The 20,111-nt window shown below is 47.7% G+C and overlaps 1 protein-coding gene across 2 annotated transcripts in view; it reads left to right on the top strand.

Moving 5' to 3' along the window:
* The window catches only part of PIGQ (phosphatidylinositol glycan anchor biosynthesis class Q), a 30,517-nt gene extending 12,025 nt beyond the window's left edge, over positions 1-18,492 (top strand). For both annotated transcript variants that reach the window (XM_042828142.1, XM_042828141.1), the window contains exons 5-11: positions 2,728-2,854; positions 3,791-3,944; positions 6,844-6,955; positions 8,653-8,733; positions 9,683-9,797; positions 13,733-13,794; positions 17,867-18,492. In XM_042828142.1, coding sequence (XP_042684076.1) covers positions 2,728-2,854; positions 3,791-3,944; positions 6,844-6,955; positions 8,653-8,733; positions 9,683-9,797; positions 13,733-13,794; positions 17,867-18,019 — 804 coding nt within the window. In that variant the 3' untranslated portion in view covers positions 18,020-18,492. The remainder of the gene's footprint in view (positions 1-2,727; positions 2,855-3,790; positions 3,945-6,843; positions 6,956-8,652; positions 8,734-9,682; positions 9,798-13,732; positions 13,795-17,866) is intronic.
* The last annotated feature ends 1,619 nt before the right edge of the window (positions 18,493-20,111 follow it).

Raw genomic sequence — 20,111 nt, 5'->3', positions numbered from 1 at the left:
AGCAGATGTGATTCAGACACCTAGGGAGTAACCGGGGTGTAGCTGCATGCAATAGAAAGGGCTGATTTTGGAGCAGGCTTTCAAAACCAAGCATGGAAAATGCGAACGCTCTTCTCTCTGTGGGTGCCCTCACAACTCCTCCTTCCTCTCCCTCCCACCAGGCTTCCCATCAGCAGTCCCAGTTTTTGCCTTCCACAAAAATACCCAATTCAAAGTGCTTCGTTTTTCTGGATTTAAATTGAAGAGCTGCTTACAAACCCTCTTTCTCTTTCTCCTCCTTCACTTCTTGCATCCCAACTGATCTCTCTTTTCCTTAAGCTGTAATCTCCTTGAAACATGTAAATATTTATCGTAGATCTTGCCTCCAAAAGTATTGCTGGGGCTTAGAGATAATTGGATGTGAGTTCCTGTTCAGTTCTGTTCTGTAATCCATAAACAAAGCCAGCAGAGAGGATGCAGCCTGGAAAATATTCTTAGATGCTAATTGGTGAAATCACAGGTAGGTGCCCGGTGGGGAGTGCCTGGGCTCAGCTTGCTCTGCCTTGCACTAGATGCTCCACTCAGGAAGCTTTTGCTGCACTTTCCAGTGCCCCTCTCCAGTGGGCTACGTGTCTTTCTCCATCCGTATCACACTGCCATCACACACCACGTGTGGAGACAAACAAGAAAAGCGTGGCTGCAAAGGAAATATTTCCACAGCCACCTCATCTGAGCCATGTTAGCTGTGGTCTCTGCTTTGGTGACGTCCTTACCCTCCTTTATGAAACCACTTCCATGTAATTCACTGTTCCTCTTTTATTAATACTGGTCACATTCAGTATGCATGCCAACGAGAGGGTTAGGCTCCCAGTCACCTTTTCTTGTTCTGCTTGCTATTGATCAGTCCTAAAATATCCAGCTGCAAAACAGCTTGCAAGGTTATGCTTTAGGGCTGTGTTTGGAGATGCTCTGCCCAGTTAAATAGCAGGAGGCTTGGGCACCTTCCCAGAGCTACGTGCCACTGTCAGAATTCAGTGGCACCTCTGGAACTGGAAACCTCCAGAAGCATTCAGTGCTGGAAAACAAGCCTTCCTGCTGAAGGACTGCTTTCAAGCATTTAAATATTTCATTAAAATCCTCAAATGCTTTTTCTAAGTTACAAATCCAACGCTTTAAATATTAAAGCCAGTCTATTTATAAAGCAGCTAACGGTGCTCTGCATGGAGGTAAGATCTGTGGGGTCAAATCAGATCCGACGCGCAGCGAGATGTTGAGACAGAGGGAAAGTGAATGAAATAAATAGGCAGTCCTGCTAGTAAGGGGAAACTGGGATAGATTGGAGGTAGAGCTCTGAATTTTACACTGCACTAAGAGTAAATGAGCACAAACCCATATTGCAGTGATCCAGTTGGTTAATAAAATGGAATTGGTCCATGGAAAACATTTCCCCTGTGAAGGTAGGAAGGTAGGCTGCAGCACATCCGCTTCAGGTCTTGATTCTGCTGCATGTGCACAGTTTGCACTGAAGCTCACGTGGGCCTGGTTATATTTGGGATTTTCAGAGGTGGAATTTCATTCACAGTCTCTGTGGAACAGTGTGCGAGGCCCCTTCTTCCAGGTGTGTTCCCATCTGCTTGCTGGAGGTTACTGTTTTCAGCCTGGTGAATGAACTTCACCATGTATTTCAGTGTAGGTGGGTCGTTCAGGCACACATTGCTGTGTGACAGAGAGAAAGTCCATCAATAATTTGGTCATAGAATCACAGCATGGCCTGGGTTGAAAAGGCCCACAGTGCTCACCCAGCTCCAACCCCTGCTGTGTGCAGGTCGCCAACCAGCAGCCCAGGCTGCCCAGAGCCACATCCAGCCTGGCCTTGAATGCCTGCAGGGATGGGGCATCCACAGCCTCCTTGGGCAACCTGTGCCAGTGCCTCACCACCCTCTGGGGGAAAAACTTCCTCCTCATATCCAACCCAAACCTCCCCTGTCTCAGTTTAAAACCATTCCCCCTTGTCCTACCACTGTCCACCCTTGTAAACAGGTATTAAATCACCAGAAAGAGCGAGCCAAAGCCTTCAGCGATGTGGGAATGAACTCCATCAGCTTTGTTCTCAATGACTGAGGGCTTCTTTTTCCCTAGGATGCCAGGGACACTGTGTTTCATCTTGCCTAATGCCCCACAGGGTAGAAGGGAATCTGTTTATACTGAACCATGTTTACGTATTTGTGTTTTCTATTCTGCTGTACACACACAGTTTATTCCGTTGAAAAATCACCTGTTTTGTCCATGAGCACACTCCATGCTGCCCCCTTTTAATTCCCAACTGCTTTCCCCATGGTTGGATTACTCCCTCAGTTCTGACTTTTCAGTTGTCTGCTGAATGAAGTTGGTTTGTACTCCAGCATTGGCCGTGGATTTCAAGTACACCACAAATCCACACTGTGAGTCTACCAGCCGTGGCCATGAGCAAACACAAGTTCATGCTGCCAGCACTGGAACCATTTAAGCAGTTCAGCTTCCTCTCTGCTGTTATGTTCATGTTCAGTAAAAACTCATTTGCTAATAAAGGTGCCTTCCTAAGGTAAGTCATTGTCTACAGAGCAGCCGTTTGGGTTTTTTTGCCCACTGCTTTGAAGGATGTGGTGAGAATATTTGGTGGAGGGCATCACGTTCCATACACTGGACCTGTTTGGTGTGATGGACATCTTTTATCTCAGGTTGTTTCAGTGCTTGTTGCTGTGTTTGCAGCGTGTAGCTGAAGAGCTGCAGGACCTGCTCCAGTGGCTGATGGGGGCACCAGCTGGACTGAAAATGAACCGAGCTTTGGATCAGGTGCTGGGTCGGTTCTTCCTTTACCACATCCACCTCTGGATTAGTAAGTGCAATTGTTCAACATTTCAGCCTCCCTTTTCATCTCTTCCCTCCTAAGTGCTTAATGTTTGCCTAGAGGTGAATAATGAATCAAAATGCACTCTTGCAAGTACGGACTTGTCTGTGAGTCTTCCTGCTGTGGGAACTCAAGCCAGAGCTGGATTCCCACACAAGGAAGTCATGCATATGAAATAAAGTGCTTGTCCTGATGTTTTGCAAGAAGTGCAAGTCGCAGTGGACCTCACTTACTTGGTGCCATTAGCACTGAGTGTCCAAGAGAAGGTTTTAGGTCTTATGCCAGCTCTGCCCTCTAAATGGCCTTTGATCAGAAGGAGAAGTGTGCTCTCTGGATGCAAATGCAAACCTGTCCTACCACTGACTTGCTACACAGATTTTAGAGCTCTTCTCTATGTATTCCTTCCTTGAAGTAACACGCCCCAGTTATTCTTGATAAATGTCTTGATGAAGGAGAATAGTTATGATGGGAACAAACTCCTTAGATATTATATTGACTTTGCTCCACATCAGTGATGAAAGACACTGTATGTCTCCAGATTTTTATTTTGCAGAATTCATTTGTCATGGTTTTTTGTGGGAATAGGTAGAGAAGGAGATGGCTTCAGTAAAGCTTGACTTGCATGGTTAAAAATATGATTAGAACTGAATGCAGATCTAAAGAAGTAAATCCTGTATGGAGCAAGGTGACTGCTCTATTGAAGCTGAGCCTGTCCTTACATAGCTGCTATACTTGGATGTAAGCCTAGGGGGAAAGAGCTTTTGCTGGCTCTCCTAAGCAGAAAATGGCCATCCATTGGTGGCTATGATTTCTGGAGCAATGTTTGAACAGGGGGGAGAAATGGGACAAAGGGAAAATGAGGCTTTTGAAAGTGTGAGCGGGGAAGATGTCTCACTGAAATCTTGACACTGCAACGTTCACTAGGCTACATTCACCTGATGTCCCCATTCATCGAGATGATCCTCTGGTACGTTGGTCTGTCAGCTTGTCTGGGTCTGACCGTGGCTCTCTGCATCCTCTCTGACATCATTGCACTTCTGACCTTCCACATCTACTGCTTCTATGTCTATGGAGCGAGGTGAGTTCGTCTTCTTGGTTGTCTTGGACGTGTTTGTAGTCAAAGCAAGAACCTTTGACTCCAAGATGGAGTCAATAATACAAGTCAGCTACAAGATGGACCCTCAAAATACAGAAAGCAAACAGCAGGTACTGGGGATACACGGGGCTGCTGTGGCTTGATTCCTCACCAAGGAATCCACAAAACTTACAAGTTGATATACTGGAATCTGTGAGACAATTAGCACTCCGATCCCAAGCCCAGTGTCATATTGGTGGCATTCAATCCTAGCGTAGTACTCTTGAATTCACACTTTAAGTTAATTTATTGCATTTTTAATGCATGTAGAAATGATAGTCACAGCAGTGCAAACAATCTGCCTTTTGATTCTTTTGTATCTTTAAATATTGACTTGTGGTAGTGACCTGGAAAAATAAAACTGTGATAGGTGGAGGGCAAGTTCAGCCTAACCTTTCACGGTACATTTCAGTGGCACCCTGCTCAGTTCAGAACAGGAGAGGAGGAGGAGAAATGAACCCTTGTTCTTCTGGAGAGGCCCAGAAGTCTCTGCCTCTGCCTGGCTTCAGGGATTCCAGTCTGCATCATGGGTGGCAACTCTGGGGGTGCAGCATGGCTGTGCCACCATCCTGGTGGCATTTTCTGGATATACTGCAGGGCCCCGCTGCCTGAAAGCAGGACAGAGGCTCTGAGGGAGCATGTGGGAGTGCAGAGGACTTTGGGGCATGCCTTGTGCTGGGCACATTGGAATTATTGTGCCTGCTAACATGCTTTGTTCCTGCCTTCCATTAACAAGTGCTGCAGCAAAGCATCACGCAGACCACTGAAAAGCAGCTGCTTTTGCCAAGATGAGAGAGAAAGTAATGAGTAGGGGAACCTTTGGCTGATAAAGTGCAGAACTGCCATCATTCCTCTGCAGGCTGTGAGCAGAGGCCTTCATGTTGCAAACAACAAAAGAAATGGTAGAACTTGAGTTACAGCCAGCTTAGGGAATGGTTGTATTGAGATACAATTTATGAGTTGGTGCTGTTGTGAGTGTAGGACTTGCACCTGAGATCGGTACTGTTGGTAACACAGAGTTTCTTCTCAGCAGGAGAAAAAGGGGTTTCCTGCTTTTAGGAGGAAGTTTTTCCCCCAGAGGGTGGTGAGGCACTGGCACAGGTTGCCCAAGGAGGCTGTGGATGCCCCATCCCTGCAGGCATTCAAGGCCAGGCTGGATGTGGCTCTGGGCAGCCTGGGCTGCTGGTTGGCGACCTGCACACAGCAGGAGGTTGGAACTGGATGAGCATCGAGGTCCTTTTCAACCCAGGCTGTGATTCTCTGACTCTATGATTCCATGAACAGCTCCAGTTTTCTGGAATTTCCGTTTGGGCTGTGAGGAGTGGTCTTGGTCCCTTCTGCTTGTGAGTGGAAAGAAGGAAAAGCATTTTCTCTGCTGATTGCTCTCCTGTTGTGAGCTGCAGGGAGCCAGTCTACCAGCCTGGGCTGTGTTAGAAGTGTGGAACAGCTAAATGTTATCTTACTGCTGGCACCCAGCTGTCCCTGCTGTGTCAGCTGCCCCTATGGAGGGTCAGGACGGGGTACCGCTCACCCACATCAGCACAATCACCACAACACCTTGCCTTCCTGCAGCTGGAGGAACAAATTCCTGGGTTGGGTGCTGGTGAAGTCTGAGCACCCACCCACAATAGACTTTCCAGTGAAACAAGAGCTGGCATGTGTGCACAGGCAGCAGCAAAGGTGGGGCAGGTGCTCCATCAGGTCCACCTGCATGGTGTCAAAGCAGGGTATGTGGGTGAGAGGCAGGAGCCATGGATGGTGTGCAGCAGCAAGCTGGAGGAGCCTGCTGGGAACCCTCTGGCCTGGAGATGAGTGCACTGAGCCGTGCAGTCTGGGCACCTGCCTCATCCTTGAAGCAGCCGGTGTTCCTCAGACCAAATTCTTCTCTGGGATAAGACTCCTTGCCACTGCTTTCACAATGCCATCTTGAAGCCTGAGCAGCCTTGGTGCTTTGTGTAGGCTGGTTGACCAGGCTGGCTGCTGTAGGTCAGGCTCTCCCAAGCTCTGTTCTGCTCCGTAGATTGGGTCTCCCTTACTTACATTCCTGCTCTCTGAGGCTCTTTGTCCCTTTTTTCCCTTCCAGGGACTCTTTCTTCCTTTGTGTTGTTCTGTAGGTGTCTCTACTTCTCACCTCTCATCACCTCAGGCCTCTCACCATTGCTGTTTCCTCAGGTAGTTCATAGCCTTCCTATGTCATAGTACCAAGTTACTAAAGCCATGGAAAAGGATTCAGTAGAGGTGCCAGCAGCCATTCAGTTGATCTTTTCCCACTCTTATGGATGAAGGTGCAGTGCTCCATTTCTCCCCCTCACCTCAGTGCTGCAGAGGCAAAAGTAAATGGTGCTGACTCAAGCACAAGCAATAAGGCCTTGGATGCTCCTGCCATGGAAAAGGGTGGAGTGAAGGGAAGAGAGGAAATCTGAATAAACAGAGGTGGGCTGCAGGGAAAAAACTTGCAGCTCCTGCTGCAGGGAGGATGGTAGCAATGGCTGCTCATAGCGGCCACCTCCAGCAGAACTTGGCACTTTGGGCATGCCAACCTCTTCATCACCAAGAGCAGGGAATCAGCCTGGCTGTAGCCATGGGGCATGGCACAGTGGTTGCCCCACAGTTGTCCAGAACTGCCAGCAGCAGCCTTCCTTGCCTGTACCAGGGGGCAGCCCCAGTTGGTTGACTGAGCAATCAACATTTTATCTGCGTCGTTCTCGGGTTGATTTCTTTTGCCAACCCGAGTTCTGTGACATCAGTAAGCGGGTGGGCACGGGGTGTCATGATGACAGCTGCTTTGTGTTGAGGCTGAGGAGCTCACAGCTCTGATGTGTGGCATCTTCTCTTTACTCAGACTCTACTGCCTGAAGATCTACGGCCTGTCGTCTCTCTGGCGTTTGTTCCGTGGGAAGAAGTGGAATGTCCTGCGGCAGCGGGTGGATTCCTGCTCCTATGACTTGGACCAGGTAGTGCTGCAGCATCAGGGCTTGCTGCAGGCAGGCAGCGTGATCCTGGCTGCTTTGGTTACAGAGGCAGCAGATTGGACTCGGTGATTCTTGTGGGTCCCTTCCAACCTGGGGCATCCTATGGCTGTGTGACTCCTGGGTTTGCAGCGCTCCATGCTTCCCTGTGTGCCCTGTGGCAGGTGCTGGGTGCCCACCGTGCTCTGTGGGTGCTACAGATGCTCTCAGCACAGAGTAGACATGGGGGAGGGAGGCAGTGCCCAGCAGTGTTGCCATAGGAACTGACTTGGCTTGCCAGTGCTGCTATGAAAAAGCCCCCCTTCATTCACATTAAGCTGGAGCCTGGTGGCCCACACTTTCTCACTCAAACAGCAGAGGCAGTTGTTGTTTTTTTTTTTTTGTAAGATGCTATAACCTCTTATGAAATCCTCCAACGCCATAGGAAGGCTGGGCAGAGCCATAGGAGGGCTGGGCCACACCTCCTGTTGCAAACATCACTGAAATAATAAAGTGATGTTTGGTGACCCCCAGGTGCCTCTCTGTGTTCAGCAGATGAGCTCTGGCTTCTCACACCACCGCAGCAGAAGGTTTTCTCTTTTCCTTGGTGATGGAAAAGTCAGAGTGTCCGTCAGGATGATGGTTTACATCAGGCTCTCCCTGTGTGCTCTGAGGAGGGTTGGTTTGGCCCTCCTGGCTCTATCCTGCTGCTCACGGGAGCTGTGTTGTTGGCTTGGGTGGGATGAGACACTCAGAGCTGACCTTAAAAGTCTTCAGAAGACATTAAGGAACTGCATGGAGTGACAGAGGAGGGGAGAAACAGCAGCTGTGAAGGGGATGGGTCAGGTTGTCATCTATGTCTGGTTCTGTGCATGAAGCTGAGCCATCAATCCACCTCTGCAACAGGGCTGTTTTATTCCTTAACACATCGTGGCCGTGTTCTCTTCCTGCAGTGCCCCCTGGTCCTGTGTCCTCCCAGTCACCAGAACAGAGAATTGAAGAGTTGGGTCTCTATTTATCATAAATCTGTATTTCTCTGTTGGTTTCAGTTGAGATTAGTTTGGCTTATGCCAGCTGGGCCAACCTGACACTAAAATAACCAGTTCCATGGGCAGTGGAGCTAGTGACATCTGCTTTCCTATGGATTTTTCTTATTCCTCTCAAAATATCACATCATCCTACCCAGTCACTATCTTCTTTGTCTCCCAGTTACCTACTGAGAGCAAGAGCCTTGATGTCCTTTGGCCGGCCAGTTGCTGCCCATTGAAAGACTTACAACCCAATTCTCCCAAACCAAGGAGGAACAAAAAAGTCTATAGAATCCCCTACCCAGTTTCTACTTCTTTGCAACTTTCCACCTTTTTTTCCCAGTAAAATACAGACCAATGGTTTTAAAACTCACAGAGGCAGGGCATGGTTGAACAGTGTAATCATAGAAACTTTGCTTCCTAAGGAAGCCAGCCTAAAATAGGAAATCTTGAGCATTGTTCATAAAGGAACAAATGCTTTCAGGATCTTTTCAAACAGTCATATAAAAGGCCCAAAAAGAGAATAATTACTGAAAATATTAGCAGAATTAGTCACGTAGGGAATTTAAAAGAAAATGTTAAGAGGCTTGCAAACTCTCTGCTTCAGCATTTGCTATTACTTTTATTTTGTTTTGCCATTGTTCTGCTGATGATTTTGTTTCTTTTTTCCCCTAGTTATTTATTGGCACGCTGCTGTTTACCATCCTGCTGTTCCTTCTGCCTACAACTGCACTGTACTATTTGGTGTTCACCCTGGTAAGATTTAACCCTTGAAGGTAGCTGTTTTCTGAGATATATGGATATATAAGGGTGTCTTCGTCATTTACTGTCATCCACAAAGAAAACACAAGATCTGTGTGAGTGTCCAGGAGGAGCTGTCACACAGCCTGTGCAGACCAAGGAAGTGGAATTCAGGGTACGTGGCTGTGTTTCTCCAGAGGGAATTCCCAGCAAATGCAGGGCAGCAGGACACGCTGTTCCCCTGTCTTTCCCTCAGAAGTCATTTCAGTCTTTCCATCCCACGTCTCCAGTTTGATCCAGAACAGCTTCTTCAAGGAGTTAACCTGCTGTGTTAAATGCTCTCCACCAGGCTTTGCTAAGAGGGTTAGACTTCCTTCTTTTTCTTTCTCCAGTATGACCAGTCCTGTCCATGGCCTGCCTGGAGCAGTATTTTCCACACGCAGTGGCCTTCACACAGGATTTCAATATCATTTATGAGCCCTCTCTTCTGAGATGGGCTTGACAGCAAAAATAAATGCAGTCTGACAAAAGGAGCCTTAGTCAGCACAATGCTAAGCAGGAAGCTCATTTCTGACTGCTTGGCTCTTGCTTAAATGCTCTACGTGGGGTTTCTTCAGACAGAAATAAAGCATTTTAGCTCACTGCTGGGAAGGGAAATTTGCATTCTCTGATGCAGGGTGATGGAGTTCAGTGGAACTGTGAGCATGAAATCTCCCTTTTTGACTGTGCCTGCTGAAAGGGGAATTGCTCTTGTGTCCTTACGGCTCACAGCATCCACCAACGTGAGGCTTCGCTACAGTTAGACCCTTAAGAAACCTTATAGAGGCACTGGATACCCAGCACTGTTAGACTTCTTAAGCTCACCTCAGGAGAGTTCAGCTTATGCACAGTGTCAGAGTGCAGGCCAACTCCTGAGTTTGCAGGGCTGCTCTCTCCTGCTGCTTACTGAGCTGTTTCTCTTTAGCTCCGTTTGCTGGTGGTGATTGTGCAAGGCCTGATCCACTTGCTGGTTGACCTGATTGACTCTCTGCCTCTTTACTCAGTCATCCTTCGGTTGTGCAGATCCTACAGACTGGCAGGTAAGTCCTTCAGCGCTTCCATATGCAAAAGTTCAGTGTTTTTGCATTATGCATTTTGTCTTGGTGCAATTGATAGCTTCTGAATAGAAAATTCAGAGGGCTGGGAAGCGACCCAGAGCATAAGCAATGTGGTTGTCCATGCATTTAACTAGCTGCTGCAAGGAGCTGGATGTCAGTGGAAAGGCATTTGATGCTGAATCAGAATCAGAAGTGCCCTTACGAAGCCTGTGATAAATAAAAGTGACACCCAAGCAAACACCATTTAAATCAATTCATTTATTTTTTATTCCTGTTACAGCATACTAGATCAGGTAAAACTTCTGTTAACACTGGCGTTTTTGGCTGTGAAACAAATTGCAAAAGTACTTGGAAAATCTGCATCATAAAGAATGTGAATCAGTGGAGCTCCAGTTCTGTGCTGACTTGGTTAACTGGAGTCCTGCACTGAGATGTTTGGGTCAGATTCAGAGTTCTGGCCAGGTTTTCAGATCATCATTCCCTTTTTGAGATTAACCTATCACCATTTCGGAGCTATTTGTTGTTGTTTCCTTTTTGACAGCAATGAGCCATGATTAGTATCAGAGTAAAGGATCATTTGAAAGTGGGCTTAACTGTCAGTAGACGTGGTTAATCCAGTTAAAATCAAGCTGGTCTAAATCGTTGTCTCCCATCCAATATAAGAGCACACAGGAGGAATTTTAGAAACAAGGAATTTGCTCATCACCAGACCAGGGCTACTCATCAAGAGCAAAGGAAGCTGCTGGGAGCTGCTGTCAGCTCTGTGTGCCAGGTTTGATTCTGGGAAGGTAGAGCTGAGCCATGTTACCAAGCCTGTTGCTTTTCCATGTGCGCTTTCAGCGTGTTCCTATCAATTTCCTGGCAGAAACTTCTTAACCCTTGAGGGCTGTCTTTGGAGAGCAGGAAATACTGCAGAAGGAAACTGATCCAACAGACAGCAAGTCAGAGGGCAGAAGGATATCTTATTGCACTGGGAGCTGTGAGGCTGTGTACTCCCATCAGTCTTGGGTTACTTCTCAGTTTTGTTCTACCCTCTGTGGAGTAATAAAGCCTCTGCCCAGGCTGTGGATTGTCTGCTTGGCAAACTTTCATTGCTGGCTATTTGTTTGCTCCTCTTACACATTCTGTGAAAGCAAACGCTGCAGTACTCTGCTGCCTGCTCGATGAAGAGGTATCTCTGAGAGTTTCTGCAGCCTATGTTCCTGCTCTAGAATAAAAACATATCGTTGGAGTGGTGACAGATGGAGCAGTTGAATCAGATTCAAAGGACTTCAGAGAGTACGCGTTGCTTCATGTCCCCACTGCTGAGGTTTTGCTTCCCTTTTCAGACTCAGAAATCTTCTTGCCTGTGTTATGTATGGCATCTGATTATTTTGAGCACCATCAAGATAGTTCTACCAACGTGAATGGATAGCTTTTCCTATCAGCAAGGGTTTAAGTTCATCTCAGTTCAGTGCTGGCTTCCAAGTCTCTTGACTCAGCTTCTGAACTGAGAAAATGTTATATAGGTGAAGCCTGGGCCTGAATGGTTGGAAGATCCGTCCACACACCAGAAATGAAATCCGCATTTTGTTTCCTCTATGCGGTGGGAAATACTTTGGATTGTAAAAAGTCGGTGCAAATACATCCACAGTGACACCCTTTGTGCTCTGCCTGCCAGGTGTCAGCTGAAGGGATGCTCCTTGGCTGGGATGGTTCACTGTGCTGGTGATACAGAGCCTCAAGGAAGGCACAGCAGTGAGGCCAGGGGGTCTCAGCCTGCCCGTGTCTGATAGCAGGCAGTCAGTTCATTTTCTCCATCCTCCTCTTGCCTGTTCACAAACTTTGGGCAAATGCTGTCATTCTCAGCACGGTTTTGTCGTCATGATGTTCCCCCATAATTACTGCAACACGAACAACCATCAGTGCACTGTCGTGTGGAACAAAGCAAATGGAGCCATGTCCTGAGCTCTCTCGTGCTCATGGTGATGCCTGTGTACAAAAACGTGCCGAACCCCAAGCTTTGGAGTTGGCTGGCAATGACAGAAGGCTGAGGGTTCTTTGCTGCTGGAGTGATTTGGAGTTTTCCTCGTCTTCCTGCTTCATCTCTTCAGTGAATTGCTCAGATTTCTGAGCGTTGTGGTACTCTGTAGGTCATTGTAAAATAAATTTGTTTGTATTTTCTTATAAAGTTAAGAACTGAAGACTTTTGAGCAGTTAAATAACCTGTTCCAGAGATTACTAGCTTGCATCTGTGAAAGAGCAGCATGTGACTGTGACTTAGAGAAACAGCATTTGCTGATCTAATGGCCTGATGTTGGCACAAGGCTCCAGAGTGCTGCATCACCCACCTTGCAAGGCCAGTGCCTGTTTGGTTGTATCTCTGACAAGCTGCCTGCTTGAAAAGAAGATTTGGGGATGTCTCTGATGCTTTCTGGTAGCCAGAACTCAGTGAATCCCTTTGAAGACTTTTTCACTTCCAGCACATCTGCTCATCAAGACCCAGCATACTCAGACTTCTTTTGGAAGCCATTGGAGGAGTCCATGTTCCAATGTAACCCAGCAATAAACAGATAATCCCTTCCTGCCTTGTACAAAAAAGGGCTGCATGATTTGGGAAGAGCTCTTTACCAGGCAAGAGTGTTCTCTCCCAAAAGGAAGAATGAACCGTGTAATATCCAGCAATTCAGAGCTAAGGGAAAAGAGAAACTGTTTTGGTTTTTAAATGTGTAAGAGCCATTTACACAGTGGCAGAGCCTGTAAAGACAAGAGTTTTATTTCTGTTTGTACTCCTGAGTTGCTGTTTGATCTGTGACAGATCACTTCATTACTCTGGACCCATCTTCTCACCCGTAGGAAGGAATAATAGGAAAGAAAAGAAGAAAAATGCCTCTCCAGCCCTAATTGTTACCATCCTTTGACATGTTGCATTAAATGTTCATGAGCAGGATGTCACCATTGGAACCCAGAATCTTTCTTATTTATCTTTAAAGTATTGGGATTGTTTCGAGTCCAAGAGGGAATATGAAAGTGTCAGGTTTGATGGGGTTATTAGTGTGTTAAAAACATGAGTGCTGTGATTAATAGGCAGTGGTGGCTTTGAAATGTTCTGAATGCCTCTGGGCTGGCTGCTCTCCTTGCTCAGTCTGAAAGAGATTTGCACACGTGCTGCAGCCCCATGAGCACAAATCAAAGGTGATCCGTGCCTCTTGTTCACGTGAAGTTCCCGTTCTGATGGAAGTTTGGAAAGGCAAGGATTACTGCAGTCAGCAGCACTGCCTGCCTGATTTCTGGGCTTTGTGCTTTCTTCTGGACTGCAGTTGCAGCCTGGGACTCAGAGGGCTGATTTTAATGGAGCTCAGAGAAACACTGTTTGTCATGAGTCTCAAAGCCGTTCTGGGGGATATCTGTGCTTCCTGTTGAAAATTAGTAGGGGTTAACAGTTCAGAAAGGTGGAAGGCTGTTTCTGGAGCACTCAGCCAACAGCTGATCAGCAAATCATAGAGTCACAGAATGGCTTGAGTTGCAAAGGCCCACAGCGCTCACCCAGCTCCAACCCCCTGCTGTGTGCAGGTCACCAACCAGCAGCCCAGGCTGCCCAGAGCCACATCCAGCCTGGCCTTGAATGCCTGCAGGGATGGGGCATCCACAGCCTCCTTGGGCAACCTGTTCCAGTGCCTCACCACCCTCTGGGGGAAAAACTTCCTCCCTCCTAATATCCAACCTAAACCTCCCTGTCTCAGTTTAAAACCATTCCCCCTTGTCCTGTCACCATCCACCCTCACAAACAGCCATTCCCCCTCCTGTTTATACACTCCCTTCAAGTACTGGAAGGCCACAGTGAGGTTTCCCTGCAGCTTTCTCTTCTCTAAGCTAAACAAAATGGTGTGGGCCTTTCTCCAGCATGGATTTAGTTTTTGTGTTCTGTTTCTTTTCAGCTGGTGTGAAGTTCAGAGTCCTCGAGCAGCAGGATGGAAAACCTCTTCGACTCCTTATGCAGGTGAGCTGTGTGTGCTGGAGGAAAAGCCCTCCAGCTGACCCCCAGATCCTTTCTTTCCTCTTTTTGAGCTCTGAACTGGTCCCACAGCTTAGTGCCCTTTGCGTAAGGACCCGGCTTCAAGGATTGCATCTGTGAAATACTGAAACAAAGGAGGTGCTTTTGGCCGGCTTTCCGCTCTTCTAAACTGCTGCTTTCTCACCTTCTAAGTGCCTTGGCTGACTCTTCTGTTTGGAGAAAATGTAGGATCTTGTGTGATGTGAAATGAAGTGGGAGAGATTTGAGAAACATGAAATACCATGTCAGTATTGCCACATTTCGTGGCTGCATGCAGCTGCACCTTAATAACTGCTGAACACTGAGATGAGCAGAAGAAGACAGCTGGAACCATCTGGAATGAAGGATGGTTAAGGGCTAGGGAAAGAGTTTCACTTCCAGATGTGTTGAAAAGCTGCAGTTGTACCATGAGGCAGTCAGGACAGGTGTGTGGATGGGACAAGAGAGGGAAGGGCCCCTGTTCTCCTTAGTTGCTCTGTCAGGGCGCACAGGACAAGGCTACCTGTGCTTCTGTAGGACTGCGTTTCCACGCTGTGTCACCAGAGATAAAAAACCAGTTTTCTTCTGCTCAGAAATGCTGTGATGGTAGCAGGGAGGTTGTCGTTACACTTTCAGGAGGGATTCTGTGAAACTCTCCCGACTTTGCCGTATTTCAGGGTCGCTGTTGTTGCTCTTTGCATCTTGGGAAGGAAGTCTGTGAGTCAGGAGATGGAATTATGGAAACCATTTGCACGTTGGGAGAGTGTGTGGGATGGAATTAACCACGGCTTCCCAGATCTTTTGCTTTTTCCATCACAGGTCCAACCCCAGCCCCATTTTGGCATAGGTCAGCTCAGCTCCAAGCTCGCACATCATCCAGCAGCGATTCAGAAGGGAATCCCTCCTGCAGGTTCTGCTGGGGCAAATTGAGTGTTTTTAAGGCACGCTGCTCCCACTTCGTTTCGGTAGGATGGCGGTGGGAGAACCAAAATCTGTCATTCTCCTTCCCCAAAAAACTCCATAAAAAGGAAACTGTGGCCACGAGTGGTGAAGCAGAGGAGCAGCTGAGCAGTTTGGCAGCAGTGTGTTTGTGAGCCGAGGTGGATAGCTGCTCCAGAGGAAAAATAGCAGGGCTGAGATAGGGAGCAGAGGCAGTGAGTCATATGAATGCGATGAATTTTCCTATCTAGAATATAGCATAAGTCATCTTATCAAAAGGTGGAAGCGCTGGAGTGGATGTCGCTTTTGGCCTTCTGCTCAAGTAATAATGAGCACAGAGTTGGTAAAGGCACTTTTTTCTACTCCCTTTGTGGTGGTGGAAATGAAAAATGGGCTCCTGTCAGAAATTCTGCTGAATGTGCTGCTTTCTGATAGGTCTTTTGAGAGGGAAATCTAAGAAGCCTGCTTTTAAGTGACATGCTGAAATTCTGATCTGTGCTGCACGGTGGTTTTTCCCTTGTAGCAGTATCACGATGGCTGTGTCCCCTCCCCATATGGTGGCCCTCTGATGCCATGTGTGATCAAAGTATGGTTACATGCATGCGACCATGCCTGCAGTAATTGAAGCTGCAGGTGACTGTTACAATCCAAGCTGCCCTTTGAGGCACTGGTAATGGATGAGAAATCAATAATGCTGGGTTTGAGCATTCGTGTTCAGCTTGTGGTTCAGCCAAGTAGTCACTCTTACATTTAAGGAATGCTGTCCAGGCACAGGCAGCTGGGGGTGATGCTCCCATTCCAAATGCTGCTTGATTTTCTCCATAGCTGACATAGCTGAGTGTTTTCATTAGTGTTTAAAAGTATTCGTTTCAGTCCACAAGAAGGATTTCTGGCAGTGTGGCTCAGCTCAGTGAGGACACACAGAGCGTTTAATTCATCTGTGCGCCTTCTGCCAGAAATGTCATCCTTCAGAGCAATTGCTTTGAGAAGGGTTAAGCGAAAGAGGAAAGCAAAAGGGAGCAGCTCCCTTAGGAAACAAAGGATGCAGATGAGTATGATCAGGGTGTAGTGTAACTTTGAAGGACAGAAGCTGCAAAAAAGGAACTCATGGTGCAGCTTCCCTAATAAGCAGTTGCCTTTCTTTTGCTCGTTTGTTTCCATTTATAATAGGAGAGACAAAATATCTTGTGCTGGGGTTACATGTTACTTCTCAGCAGACCAATGGTATCATCTCCCTGCCCAGGGAAACATTGTGTGCATCCTTCCAGCCCACACAGCTGATAGCCAGAGGCGTCCTGTCCTCCAATGGTGCTGTGCAGAGCTGAGGAAGCAGGCAGTGATCATTGCTCGAGTTTTACTGTGCTGGGGTTTTTTATTTATTTATTTTGTGTGCACGTTTTGTTTTCTAATTGGGGAGAAAGGGATGGTTTCTTCCGCCTCCCTTCTTTCTCTCCTCCCTTCTTTCTCTCTTTCCTTCTTTCTCATCTGTTTTTCCTAATTGCCCACAGCCACAGTGCAGTGAGGTTGGTTATCATGTCGATCCCTGTGGTCCATCCCTGGCCATAAGGCTGTGTTTGAAATACGAGCTGCAGTAGTTTGGGTTGAGCTCAGCTCTTGGGTTTTGGGTACAAACGTTCATTTGGGTGGAATTCAGCTTCCTGTGAATCTGTTTGAGTCACTGTCTCGCAGCTGGACCCTGTGCTGGGTCTGTTCATTGCCTTGCCCTGGCCTTCTTCTAAACTTCACAGGGGTGCTTCTGAGCACAAGCATTTTCCGCCTTCTGTTCTTTGAAACACATTTGATAAAGGTCTCTGAGACTAATTCTAAAGAACTCTTTGCTTAATTGCTCTTTCTTGAAGCTCCATCTTTGCAGGCACCCATCATTCATCCCTTCTCTCTCCATGAGCACAGGAGAGCTGAAGCAGGCTGGTGGCATAAGCAAACTCCCAGAAAACTGGTCATTCATCAGTGGACAAAAGAAAAATTCAGCTTCTGGAACAGCAGTGTCTGTGTGTGTGTTTTTATTGCCCCTGTCCTTTCTGTGGCTGCATTTTCCACCATGCATTCTCACCTCTTTCCTCAATCACGCAGCTGCTTGCTTGGTTCCAGCATACCTGGACCCTTTTATAGAGGAGGATTTCCTTCCATCTCTCTCCTCTGTCCAGACTTCCCGAGGCTCTGTACGTCTCCTTGCCTTGGCACCTCTCACAGTCTGTTTTCTGACACCACTGTTACTGTGTAATCATCTTCACTTTTCAAAGTCAGTCTACTGCTGTGCATCCTTCCCATGCATCTGAATTTGTCCAGACTGGCTCCTCTGCACCTCAGCTCTCTCTCTGCCCCAAAAAATACTTCACTGGAATGAGAGTTTCCAAGATCTGATGTGTTCCCCTCTCCATCTGTCTGACTGTCCCCATCATACAAAGAACCAATACAGAAACTCTGCGACCTCAGTCAGAGGCTGTGAGCTTGCATAGGGACTCCAGGCAGATCCTTCTTGGGGCAGGGATTGAAGTTGCATTGAAAAGCTATGAATTCAGCCAAAGAGGTTTATTTTAAAATGATAGTGAGCAGCCCTGCCTGGTATTGCTTTGTATCCATCCTGTTCTGCTAGGACAGGATTCCATCAAGTGCTGAGAAAGGTTCAGCTTAAAGAACAGCTGTGGACTGGGGGCTGGCACCTTAAAAGGGAAATTCTAACTGACATTTAATGGAGAAGTTGCTACAACTTCAGTGCATGCCCAAAGGAGTACTGGTGTGTGCAATGAAGCCCCCCATCTCTCCAGCCACTACAAGCTGCTAGTGCAACAAGGTGACAGTCCTGCCTCTCACTGTAAGGTGAGCAGCTCAAATCCTTCTGACATTTACATCTGCTGCTCTGCTTGAAAACTGTTCAAATAATACTGTTTGCCAGGCTTGGTTTGTTAACGTTTCAGGGCTAAATAGCTTTAACTAGCAGGGAGGGAGTTTGACGTCTTCTGTAGCTGTGTGATGTTCTAACAGAGGCAGTGCTGCACAGAACTTGCAATTACTGCCTCGTCTCCCTGTCCCTCCTGCTTCAGGGCATTTTCACTGCTGCTGTCTCTCTTTCTTCTCACAGATCAACCCTCTATCATATGGCAATGTGGTACAGACATACAGGCTGCCGACCTACAGCTGTTACCCCAAGGATTCCTGGGCATCCCTCTGCAAGAAGCTGTTCCTTGGAGAGCTGATCTACCCTTGGAAACACAAAGGAGAGAAAGAGGAGTAAAAAAACAAGACAAAACAAAAAACAAAGCAACCACAAGAGCCAGGACTGTAGGACTTGGTTAGAAAAACATATTGATTCCTAATGCTTTTGGACCAAAGGTATCTCAGAGCCAGCAGCTGCTGGATCCTTTTAATTACATTTTGGTAACGTGGGACGGGCTGAATTTTTGAAGACAAATATTTTTAAATATTATTCTTCAACTTTCCATTTCCCCTACTGTGTGTTTGAGCTGGTTTGGTTTCCAAGCTGTTTCTTGTTAATGCAGTGTTCATCCTACCCGAGATGTCTGCCTGCTGGCACCAGGGGCTAATGATTATTTTTGGAGCAAAAGGTTAAAACCACCAGTGCCTCATGGAACCAGCATTCAGTGTAATCAAGGAAGTACCTCCTGAGCATTTGATGCTGTGTACATCTTGTTGTGAATTCACAGAGCCGTATTAAAAACAGCCCTTCTGGTGGTTCTAAATCACAGTGTGGAGGTGTGTTCTACCAAAGGATGTTCTGAATGCTTTGGCCTGCGATCAGAGCACAGAGGAGCAGCTTTTGGTCACACGCTGAAGGCTGCACAGTGGGATTATTTGGGTTTGCAGGATGTTCTTTTCCTTTGTATCGGGCTTGGATGCAGCACCAGCACGGGTACTGAGCTTAGAAACAATGGTACTGCAGGCCCAGAAACAAATGCTGCTGTTTGACTGTACCTACATGAGAGACAAAAAGTCTCATCGATGTTTTTCAGCAGCCAGTAGTGATGTGGGGAGAGCTGAGCCCTGAGCTGACAGCAGAATTGGAAGTGCAGGGTGCACAACCCCAAACTGCCCGAGCTGACAGCAGCAAGCTGAGGCAGCTGAGAGCCTGGGACCCTGCCAAGCCTGGGGCTCTTTCCTTCAGCTGCAGTCTAAGGCAAAGGCAGCTTTGCAAAGCCCAGCTGAGCCCAGCTGCAGCTTCTGCCAGAGGACTGCAGCAGCCTGGTGGTATGCAGCTCAAGCAGCTTGGGAAGCATGTGCTGCACTGTGCAGGGTCAGTACAACCCCTTGCTTCTCAGGACACAAAGGGGAGCCTCTTCATGTGCTGCCTCATCTTTTGCACTTTCTGGTAGTCAAAGCCTTTTTTAAGTTATTTCAGATGAAGTATTAAAAGCCACTTCTTTCTCTGGACCTGTGGACACATTGGTCATAGGAGGGTGTTTTTGCACTGAACTGTAGCTCTGCAGTGCAGCAGCAGCTGGCTTTCCTGCATCCTGTACTGACAGCATGCTCATTTTGATGTCTGTTCCCCTTTCAAGCAAGCTATTCCTGCCTTGGGGAGAGTGCTTCTGTGCACAGGAGTGTGATGTCCTGCTGGGTACTTTGCTGGTGTGCAGACAGTCCTTGCCTAAAAGCACACACTCTCCAGGTCTGCTTGCTCCTCTTGCCCTGGCTGAAACAACAATGCAGTATCACTGCACCCGCTGCTGCTCTGCGCTCCCAGGCAGCTGCAGTAACTGCAGCAGAGAGGCATGCTGGGTCTGCCCTCTTTTCCTTGGTCTCAGGGGGACCTCAGCTCTGTCCAAGGGAACTGAGGACTGTTGAGGAGGGTGTGTGTGCTGGCAATCTGCACCTCCATTCGCAGGATACGTTTCCTGTTCCAACCCCGTGCCTCATCCTTGTGCTTGGATGCATCACAGAAGAGCAGGGGTTATGGCTGCAGGGATGTCGGACGCTTTCAGTTGTCCATGGCCAGGTCTGTTTAGTTTGCCTGTGGCTGCTCACAGCCTCTGACAGCACTGCCTCTGCAGCTGCAGCATGATGGGAAGAAAATGGAGCTCTGTAGGTAGGTGTTTGGTCCGGACTTTCCTTAGCAGGCAAACACAGGAGCTGCCGAGGGCTTGCAGCTTTCTTAAGGACATCACCAGAGGAGGCAGCATTAACAGGTACTGCTACCTGTGATGGTGTGTTTCCTTCATCCCCGTGGCACAAAGTCCCCCAGCCACCATCTGCTCCCTCTGGTTCTGGGTGGGACATCGCTGGCTGCAGAAACTGGAACAGAGCTTAAGGAGGAGCACCTCCATCAAGGAACGTTAATGATCAGTGCTTAACAGCCCTGTACACTGTCC

Source organism: Centrocercus urophasianus, unplaced genomic scaffold (assembly GCF_019232065.1).
Source record: "Centrocercus urophasianus isolate 14NV4802_14NV808 unplaced genomic scaffold, USGS_Curo_1.0 seq_29, whole genome shotgun sequence".
NCBI classification, from domain to species: domain Eukaryota; kingdom Metazoa; phylum Chordata; class Aves; order Galliformes; family Phasianidae; genus Centrocercus; species Centrocercus urophasianus.
Note: the sequence above shows the minus strand (reverse complement) of the source record. Positions and strands in the feature narration are given on the sequence as shown.